The sequence below is a fragment of the Eptesicus fuscus genome, chromosome 1, assembly GCF_027574615.1.
Source record: "Eptesicus fuscus isolate TK198812 chromosome 1, DD_ASM_mEF_20220401, whole genome shotgun sequence".
NCBI lineage: Eukaryota > Metazoa > Chordata > Mammalia > Chiroptera > Vespertilionidae > Eptesicus > Eptesicus fuscus.
In genome coordinates this window covers 132,709,947-132,720,827 of record NC_072473.1, presented here as the reverse complement: position 1 = coordinate 132,720,827, position 10,881 = coordinate 132,709,947, and the positions used below count along the sequence as shown (strand labels likewise).

Genomic DNA, 10,881 nt, shown 5'->3' with positions numbered 1-10,881 from the left:
TGGTTTTTGCTATGACTTTCATGTGTAACACATGGAGTTGCAGGATATAGAATTTGAAAGGATACTGTTAAATGTTGAGACAGAAAAGAAGGAAGAAGGAAGGAAGGAAGGAAGGAGGGAAGGAAGGAAGGAAGGAAGGAAGGAAGGAAGGAAGGAAGGAAGGAAGGAAGGAAGGAAGGAAGGAAAGGGACGGAAGCTGTTGAGAAAATATAAAAATATTTTGCATAAGGAGATGAGAAAAAAATGTCATGTCCTTCCCATGTCCATCATAGCAAAGTAATATGGGCTTGAATATTTGGTATGATGATCTTACTACCATTTCTCCCCTCATGCCACAATCAGTTCTATGAAAGTCTTGAATCATGAATTTTTTAAAATTTCCCTACTATAAATTAGAACTTCTAAACTAGAAACTGGGAATGACACTTTAAATATCCTATAAAGCCTAAAAGAGCCTTCGAATTGGGAGCTAGAGCAGCCAGGCCAGCGACCTGGGGCTGGCTACAGCTGCAGCTGCGTCACACGAGGGGCGGGGCCACCACGAGCGGAAGCTGCAGCCGGAACCGGAAGAGGCGTTGGGAGCGGGAAGTGAGGCCTAGTCGCCGCCGCCTCTGCCGCTGCCGGAGCTGAGGAGACGATGGATCACTTTAAGCGATACGGCTCCCCTGAGCCAGATCCATACCTGAGCTACCAATGGAAGAGGCAGTCTTACGGTCAGGAGCACGAAGGGAGACTGCGATACCCATCTCAAAGGGAGCCTCCACCCCGGAGATCTCGGTCCAGAAGCCATGACCGCTTACCCTACCAGAGGCCATACCAGGAGCGCCATGATAGCGACACATACCGATGTGAAGAGCAGAGCCCATATTTTCGAGAGGACTACTATGGATCTTCACGTTCCCAACATCGTCGACGGTCCCGGGATAGAGAGCCGTACGGAACCCGCAAACATGCCCACCATTTCTACAAACGCCGCACCAAGTCTTGTAGCAGTGCCTTCTCGAGAAGCCAACAGAGCAGTAAGCGCAGCAGCCGGAATGTGGAAGATGACAAGGAGGGCCACCTGGTGTGCCGGATCGGCGATTGGCTCCAAGAGCGATATGAGATTGTGGGGAACCTGGGCGAAGGCACCTTTGGCAAGGTGGTGAAGTGCTTGGACCATGCCAGAGGGAAGACTCCCGTTGCCCTGAAGATCGTTCGCAACGTGGGCAAGTACCGGGAGGCTGCCCGGCTAGAAATCAATGTTCTCAAAAAAATCAAAGAAAAGGACAAAGAGAACAAGTTCTTGTGCGTCGTGATGTCTGACTGGTTCAACTTCCACGGTCACATATGCATCGCTTTTGGGCTCCTGGGCAAGGACACCTTTGAGTTCATGAAGGAGAATAATTTCCAGCCTTACCCCCTACCACATGTCCGGCACATGGCTTACCAGCTCTGCCACGCCCTTAGATTTGTACATGAGAACCAACTGACCCACACAGACTTAAAGCCAGAGAACATCCTGTTTGTGAATTCTGAGTTTGAAACGTTCTACAATGAGCACAAGAACTGTGAGGAGAAGTCCGTGAAGAACACCAGCATCCGAGTTGCTGACTTCGGCAGCGCTACCTTTGACCATGAGCATCACAGCACCATTGTGGCCACTCGTCATTACCGCCCACCTGAGGTGATCCTTGAGCTGGGCTGGGCACAGCCCTGTGATGTCTGGAGCATTGGCTGCATTCTCTTCGAGTACTACCGGGGCTTCACACTCTTCCAGACCCATGAAAACCGAGAGCATTTGGTGATGATGGAGAAGATCCTAGGGCCCATCCCATCACACATGATCCACCAAACTAGGAAGCAGAAATATTTCTACAAAGGCAGCCTGATTTGGGATGAGAACAGCTCTGATGGCCAGTATGTGAAGGAGAACTGCAAACCTCTGAAGAGTTACATGCTCCAAAACTCCCTGGAGCACGTGCTGCTGTTTGACCTGATAAAGAGGATGTTAGAGTTTGACCCAGACCAGCGCATCACACTGGCAGACGCCCTGCTGCACCCCTTCTTTGCTGGCCTGACCCCTGAGGAGCGGTCCTTCCACACCAGCTGCAACCCCAGCATCTGACAGGCACAGGCCACTACATGAGGAGATGGAACTGGGCTGCCTGGCCCTCTTTCTCCAACCTCTCACCACCGGGCCCCAGGCCAGAGCCACCCAGTGAACAGTGCAATGTGAAGGAAGGCAAGCGACATGCCCAGCTGCCAGAAAGCACAGATTTGACCCAGGCTATTTATGTGTTTTAAAGTTATAATGAAGTGTTTCTTACAGTTTGTAACCCCTGGTACCAGTGCGTTATCTCCAGGATCTCTATCTTATTAATAAAGTCTGTCTTAGCAAAAATAAAAATAAAAATAAAAGCCTAATATGCAAATTGTCCTCTTGACTGGGAGTTCCACCAGGAGTTCAACCGCTCACTATGATGTGTGCTGACCACCAGAGGGCGGTGTGGAACATGGCGGGTGTCTGCAACATGAGGCTGGCAGTGGGCAGCAGTGGAGGTGCTGACGAGAGCAGGACCACAGTGGATGGTGGAGCAGGTGAGCAGGTGGTGCCAGGCCAAGGCAGGTGTGAGTTGGGGTCTGATTGACCTGCCAATCACCCTGCAGATGGTGACCAGTGGTGGTGACAGGGAGCAGGGCCGCTGCCTGGCTCCCAGGTGCTGAGGGAGCTGGGCGAGGGGGGGGCCCTGCCAAGATAAATTGCCCTGCAGATGGCAGCCAGTGGCCAGCAGGCCCTGATCGCCTGATTGAGGCCGGGCCCTGGGCTGGAACAGGGAACTGGGGGTGGGGGGTGGTGACCAACCTCCTGCAGTGCCCAGGCAGGGGGGCTGCGACCTTTTGACAGCTACCTGGGGGTGGGGGTGATAGGGATGGAGATGCAGGTGCAGTGAGAATGTGGGGTGTCCGCCAAGTTCACTCTCACTCCCCCTGCTACCCTCCTCCAGGATGCCAGGGCTCGAGTGCCAGGGAAGCACCCCCACCACTCAGGTGCCCGGGGCCTGAGAGGAGCCTGTCCCGCACCTGTGTAGCAACTTTCGGGTGAGCCGGACCACAGCTGCCAGGACCACAGGGACCAGTTGGGCTCCCCATGGGTCCACATAGGAGCCAATCTGCAAGGCCTGCCAGGAGAGAGCGCGCTGTCCACCCAGCTTCGGTGCAGTGCCACTGGGCGGCCCAGAGGCCCACGCTGTGCCCTGGCCCAGGCATCCAGCTGCGCTCACCGGATCTCCACGTGGGGACTCAGGCACCTTGACTCAGGCTGGGATCTGCCCTTCCTACACCAGATGCTCATGCTTTGATGGCGGGACAGGCCTAGGGACCACACCCGTGCTTGGATTTGAGCCCAAGTTCATGCTTTTCATTTATGCTACTTTCTAAAAATGCCAAAGATTGGAGGGGGAGGTTTGAGGAAATCAAGTAATAGACATTTTTAGAAAGTTGGTATATGTAACTTTTAAATATTTCCTTTTTTAAAAAAAAATCTATTTTGTTTATTGATCTTAACACCAACTCTGTATTGGTTTTAATAGTGGCTTGTTGACTACAGACAAACAATTTATTTAGGCATAAAAAATGGTAGATTTGGGAGGAGGGAGTCTCATCCCAGTAAGTTATCTGGGTAATCCAACCCCTCTCTCTGTTTCACCTTCTCATTCCTTGATGGGCTCTTAGAAAGGGACAGCTTTGCTTCATTTCTGTTAGTTTTGAGAAATAATTTTAGTGCCTGTGCATCAAGGCATTAACATCTAAATATGGAGAAATAAAATGGTTTAGATATTCATGTAATTACCCAGAACAGTAGTCGGCAAACTGCGACCCGCGAGCCACATGCAGCACTTTGGCCCCTTGAGTTTTTAGCAAAGGCCAGCTTAGGAGTACCCTAAATTAAGTTAATAACAATGTACCTACCTATGTAAGTTTAAAAAATTTGGCTCTCAAAAGAAATTTCAATCGTCGTACGGTTGATATTTGGCTCTGTTGACTAATGGGTTTGCTGACCACTGACCCAGAACATTTGGTATGAATTCCAGGACAAAAATCTTATCTTCCTGGTGAAAAAAAGCATATGGATAAAGTTAAAGGTGCTAATTTGCATTGAATGTGAAACATGAATAAACTGGCATGAGGTGAGTTGCACTGAATTTTTCCCTCTACCTCTCAGATCCTGTCTTCTAACCTGCTCCACTATCATGTCAATATAAGTTGATCTATCTTTGCTGCCTTTCCTTCCAGGGACACGCAGAGTGACACCATCCAGAAGGCACAAGGGAATTTGCTCAGCCTGCTCTGGACATAAATCTGTGCCAAATCAATAAAGAGAGAGAGAAAAAAAGGGAGGTCAAATGATTGGGAATGACAAAGTATCATATACTCAACCCAGCTGAACTCTAGTCTATTCCTTATTTTCTGTAAGATCATAGACTATGACCTTTGCCATGGAAACTGGGTCAGCGTCCAAGGTATATTTTGAATGTATTATTACACTATGATAATATTCTGAGCAATTTGCTAGGATTTGTGAAGGAGGAATCTGCTTATGAAAGTGAAATATTGGTTTCTTCCAGATCACTCCATGCAAATACAAGCAAAGACAGTTATTCACATAAATCAAATTACAGGTGTGAAAATGAAGCTGTGGGAGTATAGGTGCATGTTAATGAGCATTAATGTCTGAGGAAAACAGTGTCAGTTTATTTTTTAACATATGTTTAAAATCTGCGAAGGTGAGAAAACTCACAGGATGTTAGCATGTGTGAATGTGACAAGATTCACAGTCAAAGGAGACCAGGGTGATGAAACCATTGCAATGGCATCTTATTGCTCATCTCAATTCTACTTTCAGCTCAAGAGCAGCTGCCTGTGGGTGATGCAGAAGACCGGGAAAATATGTTTGATTCTAGGTGAGAAGCAGAATTAAAGCGCTATCACAGACATATATTTGCATTAGGATGGTCTCTGGAACCAGTGTTGTGCTGGTATAAATGTTTAACAACCAGATCTCCAGGAAATAATAATAAAAAAAAACAAAAACCCTGATCTGTAGCAGCTATCAATTTCCATGGTATAATATTCCTATCGTAGTCAATTTCAAGCTACCAACCTAACCTCATTCAATAGACTTAGAAAGAAATGTGAAGCATGCTCCAGGACACCAGAGCATAACCCTTTCCTCCTGCAACCCCAGATGCTTCACTTGAATGGGGAATTCCACTGAGTGATATGAAACTGACCAGTTTCTGTTTCAGAAGAAAAATGACAGATCAGTCTTCTGGGTTTTAGCTCACACTGGTTCCTGAACGTCAAATGCTTTTCCCTATCCTTCTTTACATCTAGTCGTCCTTCAGGTCAGTGTAGAAGTTTTCCTTGGCATCCGACTCCAAAGCTAGGCGAGGTTCCCCTCTTACAGCTCGTGGTTCCTACCCAGATAACTTTCGGTGTCAGAAGCTGGTTACTGCTCTGGGAATTCCTTGAGAGCAGGACATGATCTTCTTCACCATTATTTCTCTGGAGTTTAGCACAGTTCCTGGCACAGAAGAGGGGACTTAACAAATACTTTATTGAGTGAAGCAAAGAGGGAGGGAGAAAAAGTGAGAAATGGACCTTGATTTACCATCCTCAAGTTACTACTTCTTCTGAGAAACACAGCTCAAGAATTGAAGGGGTCACAGAGGATTCTTAGGATTTAAAACGTGTTAATTGATTTTATCATTTTGATTACAATCATTTATTTAGCTATCTGGAATTTCCATGAAGGCTGTATAATTTGGCTTTGGACTCAGGCTCCTTGGTTTGAACTCAATTACTTCACTTACAAGCTCTGTAACTTTGAGACCAGTTTTGTATTTTCAATGCTTTACCTTTCTCTTTTGCAAAATGGGGAAAATTGTAGCATGAAGCTCATATAATTGTTGCAAGAAAGGAGTAAACAATGTGTTCAGCACTTAGCTGAATATATGACTCCTAATTAGAGCCTAATAAATGTTAGCCAGTACCGATACATTGTTGTTCTTCATGTTTTCTTTCAATTGTTAACCAGAAAAAAGAAAAGTCCTTTGCAAGCCATATACACCTAACTGCCAGAAGGCCATGTACGTATGAACAGCTGGTGATTTGTTCCTTATATTTTCCCTTTGTCATTCTTCCCCTGCAACTGCACTGACAAGCACCTGGGCCAACAGTGCGTGGCTACTGCCTCTTTTCTTACCATGCGGATAATGTACATCTTACTTCACTCCACCTTGGTGATCTTGCTCCTCCTCATTGTTTCTTTTTCCCTTGTCTCTTTCTGTTAGTTCACATGCTCTCTGTTTAGTCTCCCATCCTTATACTTTTTCTCCCACTCCCATTTTGAACTCCATAATAAGCCTCTAGAGGTCTTTAAACAAATCTGGAAGACCCACACAATTACACTTTTCCTTTTCAAATGTTTTCAAGCATGCTTTTATCCTAAAACCCAACAATCTAAATCAATAAAAACAAAATGTATTCTTAAAATTTTTCCTAAAAAATTTTGTACAAGCTTTGTTCCCAACTAAATGTACATTATTTATGCTAATGATATTCCAACTAAATTTTTTTCTGAAAAATATTCTAATATTATTCCAACTAAAATGTTTATTATTATTACTATTGTGTGTGTTTCTTTTTGGGGGGGTGGATGCAAACTAACCTGAGAACCTGGGTACTCCAATAACATTGCTTCTATGGGAGAAAACTTGTTTGTAAATTAGAACTCCTTGTCTATGCTGTCAATAAAGTCTTTTAAGTGATGGCTTCTTTTGTCACTTGGATGTCTTTTTAGCCCCAGGGAAGCCTGGACAAGGAGAGATTACCCCAAGAAACACATACACAACACAAAATACACACTCAGGGCACTGACCTTTGAAGGGGCATGCGCTTTTCTACAAGGAAACAATCCTTTGCTTTTGTAAGATAATTTCTTCAAAATGCGTGAGGAGTAAGTACAGCAGGACCCAGCAGGATGTGTGTTTTGGTGAATATCAGCATGTTGATCCTAGACACAAAGCTTATCTGCTTTGCTCAAAAAAACATATTTCTGCGCTTTTGTGGAATTGGATGGCAATCAGCATGGGGACTCCACACAGTCTCACCATGAATGCTGCTTAACTAAAGAACTAGGTTGTTGGGAGGGGACCTGCCCTTTAGAAGTCCAAACTGAGTTCAAACTGTTTCTTATCCAGTGACCTTTTAAACTTGTTTATAGAAACTTCTCATAGTGTAGAAATAACCCTATTATGACCCCAAATATATAATTACTGTATAAATGACATAGACACGATTTTAAATTACGACATATTGGTATCCTGGCAAGAAAATCTTTATAAGGAGTAGAATCCTGGGGTGTCATTTCTAATGGCAGTTACCTGAAGAAGAAGCAGTTATTTAGACAAGAAGCCAGATATGAAATGTCCTATATAGGTAGAAGGAAATTGGTATGTAATCTTGAAAATCCCCAGGTGATGGGCAGAGCCACTAAATACATTCAACCAGGTCATTCACTGCCCAAGAGTAGTTGCTTGAGGGAGTAAATAGAGGCTGAAATTCAGACCATCATCTGCTGTCCAAAACAAGACCCTATAGAACTGCATCTTCCCAGAGAGGGCACCTTTGTCAAATTCACACAAAAATGCCTTCTAGGCTAGCCAAGGCCTCCAGTGGCTGGCTTCGTGATGGCAGCAGCCACATGGAAACAGAAACTAAAATATAAAAAGGTCAAGCAAGAGCTTGACTATTTGGGTTTCTGTACACAAATCTCAACATAGCACATGAAAAGGAATATGGGCTAAAAGCCCTGGATACAAACTGTCCAAACCAGGCTCAAAAAAAAAAAAAACAAAAAAAAAAACCCACCACTATTTTGTGAACCTTGTACCACTATCTGTGTTTATTTCCTTTTGTTTTTCCTTAGAATGGTATAAAACTTTTACAGAAGTCCTAGTCTGCCTTGACACTGTTAGTGGAACCATGGGAAAGGTTTAGTTTGACGTCTGAGTCACACTAATAGAGAATCATATACCCTCAGGGCTCTGAACCATGGTAATAGAAGAAATTAGAACTGCCCACCTTCCTCCTCGTTCCCCTTCCAGGGAGATTTATAGACGTCAGCCTATTTGGGAACCCTTTAGTTTGGTTTTCTTCATATTTAATGAAAGTTAGTAGAATTTATGTTTTTTTTGTCAGGGAGGTGCTGTGGGTCCTCCAGCCATCCCCAAAGTTAATTCTCTTTGTGGGCAACAAAGGAAATTGTCCAGAAAGAGAGTGATGGAATACTACTTCCTGCGTTTTTTTTTCTGAGAATCTTCAAGGAATTCCATAATATTGTAACTTTTACCTCAGCCTCTCAAATGGAGACTCAGGAGCTCACTCTAGCAACTGAGTAGCTGTTTGAGTGCCTTCTCCTCATACAGTTGTGGGAAACTTTTTTTCCTTTTTAGCGTTGTTGAGGCTTCCAGCAGGGCCTGAAATCATCACACAGTTGGCAAGCAAGTGAACAGAATCAACTGTCGATCCCTTAGAATGAGTGCTTGCCTTTTTTTCTTCTCATTAGGACTTGATTACTCTGTGCTACCTTAGGATGGCACCTAAGAATGTTTGGGAATTTCAGGGATGAAGCTGGATTGCTTGTCGTATCAAAATATCTTCTATGGTCCATGTACAAATTTCCAAGGCTCAGTAGAAAGTGCCTTTAAGTCTCAGTAAGGCCAGAGGAAAAAAAAAACAATGCCTTGGGCTGTACTGGACACATACTTAATGTTCACTTCAGCCTGAGGAAACCCAAAAGCTCTTCAGTACCACCACTCTCTATTTATTTTTAAGTTTTGAAACTAAAACATTTTAAAATTGTAATGAAATACACATAACATAAAATTTACTGTATTAATTATTTTAAGTGTACAGTTCAGTAAAATTAAATACATTCTTGTGGTTATACAACCATCACCATCATCCATATTCAGAACTCTTATTGTCTTCCCAAACTGAAACTCTGGAACCATTAAACAACTCTCCATTCCTCTCTCCCCTCAGCCATTGAAAAACACCACTCTACTTTTGAAAAGATTTTTTAAATTTAAATTCTTTATTGTTGAAAGTATTACATATGTCTCCATTTTCCACAGTCACCCCACAGCACATGCCCTTGCCCCCCTAGTGTCTGTGTCTATTGGTTATGCTTATCTGCATGCATACAAGTCCTTTGATTGATCTATTACCCCTTTTCCCACCCTCCCTGCCTTCCCTCTGCTTTTTGTCTGTATGAGCAGGTACTTCATATAAGTAAAATCATACAGTATTTGTCCTTTTGTAGCTGGTTTATTTTACTTGGCATAATGTCCTCAAGGTTTATTCATAAGGTAGGATATGTCAGTATTTCATTCCTTTTTATGGCTGAATAATATTCCACTGCATGGATTACCACATTTTTAGTCCTCACCTGAGGCTATGTTTTTATTGATTATAGAAAGAAAGGAAGGGAGAGAGAGAAACACCAATGTGAGAGAGAAACATCCATCAATTGCCTCCTGCATGTGCCCCAATTGGGGATCAAACCTGCAACTTAGGCATGTGCCATGACCAGGAATTGAACCCACAACCAGGGCTATACCACATTTTGTTTATCTATTCATCTGTCAATCGGTGCATGCGTTGCTTCCAACTTTTGACTATTTTGAGTAAGTCTATGAATAATCTATATATATAAAAGCCTAAGTGACCAAACAACCAAACGACCAGTCACCAGTCGCTATGACATGCACTGACCACCGGGGGCAGATGCTCAATGCAGGAGCTGTCCCCTGGTGGTCAGTGTGCTCCCACAGCCAACTTCCCTCGGCTGCCCAACCTCCTGCAGTCCCTCCCCGCAGCAGGCTGGACCCAATCCACCCCGATCACTGGCCAGGCCAAGAGGCCCCACCTGTGCACAAATTCATGCACCAGGCCCCTAGTGTTGCTATAAACATGGGTGTACAAATACCTCTTCAAGACTCTGCTTTCAATTATTTTAGATATATACCAAGATGTGGGATTGCTAGATCATATAGTAATCCTATTTTTAATTATTTGAGGAACCATACTGTTTTCCATAGTGGCTGCACAACACCACTTTCCATTGAGACCCATGCATCATCTGGGTACCTTTTAGGAGTTTCCACTCATGATGATGGAAATGGCCATCTTGATCATTTGCAAATCTTTCCTTCTTCCCTCATCCTCTATCAAAAGCAGGACACTAAGCAAGAGAGATTATTTTGATTAGCTTCAATGACAACCTTGTTTCTTGGATTGAGAAAATAATGGTATAGGTCAGTGGTTGGCAAACTGCGGCTTGCAAGCCGCCATTTACCGCTCTGTTGACTAATGAGTTTGCCGACCACTGGTAGTGGTCAATCCATGTTCTCTTTTCTTGGGGATATTTTGACCAAGACTATTCACTGAAGTCCGTAGCCTTTGTATGGTTTTTCAATTAGAATGGTTTCTTTCTTCTCAGGCACAAAAGACTTCTCTACCAAGTAACTCTGATGGTTATCATTTTATGATAGTGGAGAAAATGAGAAGCAGAACATTTAAGTAACTTGCACAAGATGACTCAGGGCTGCAGCGGCTGAGCCAAGAAGAAAAGCCAAGAGTGTGTGTTCTCCTGTCTGAATCACTAACTTGCACTAATTCTAAGAAGCACTGGTAAATCCAGAGATGGCCATGTTTTCCAGAAACTGCCCTCTGAGGGACTGACAGGTTAGCCAGATCCAGCTGAAAAGAACAAGCAGCATTTGACACTGGGCTTACTCTACCAAGGATGGCAAAGACTGATCGTGGACAGTG

General features: G+C 44.0%; 1 protein-coding gene across 1 annotated transcript; it reads left to right on the top strand.

Annotated features, from left to right (window-relative positions):
- The first annotated feature begins 622 nt into the window (after nt 1–622).
- Nucleotides 623–2,264, top strand: LOC103296460 (dual specificity protein kinase CLK3-like). The gene has a single exon (XM_054718692.1). The coding sequence runs from the start codon at nt 638–640 to the stop codon at nt 2,105–2,107; it is 1,470 nt and encodes a 489-aa protein (XP_054574667.1). The 5' UTR covers nt 623–637; the 3' UTR covers nt 2,108–2,264.
- Nucleotides 2,265–10,881: the final 8,617 nt, after the last annotated feature.

Excerpts from the sequence above, each read along its gene's own strand:
- LOC103296460 (XM_054718692.1), top strand. The coding sequence starts at position 638 with ATGGATCACTTTAAGCGATACGGCTCCCCTGAGCCAGATCCATACCTG.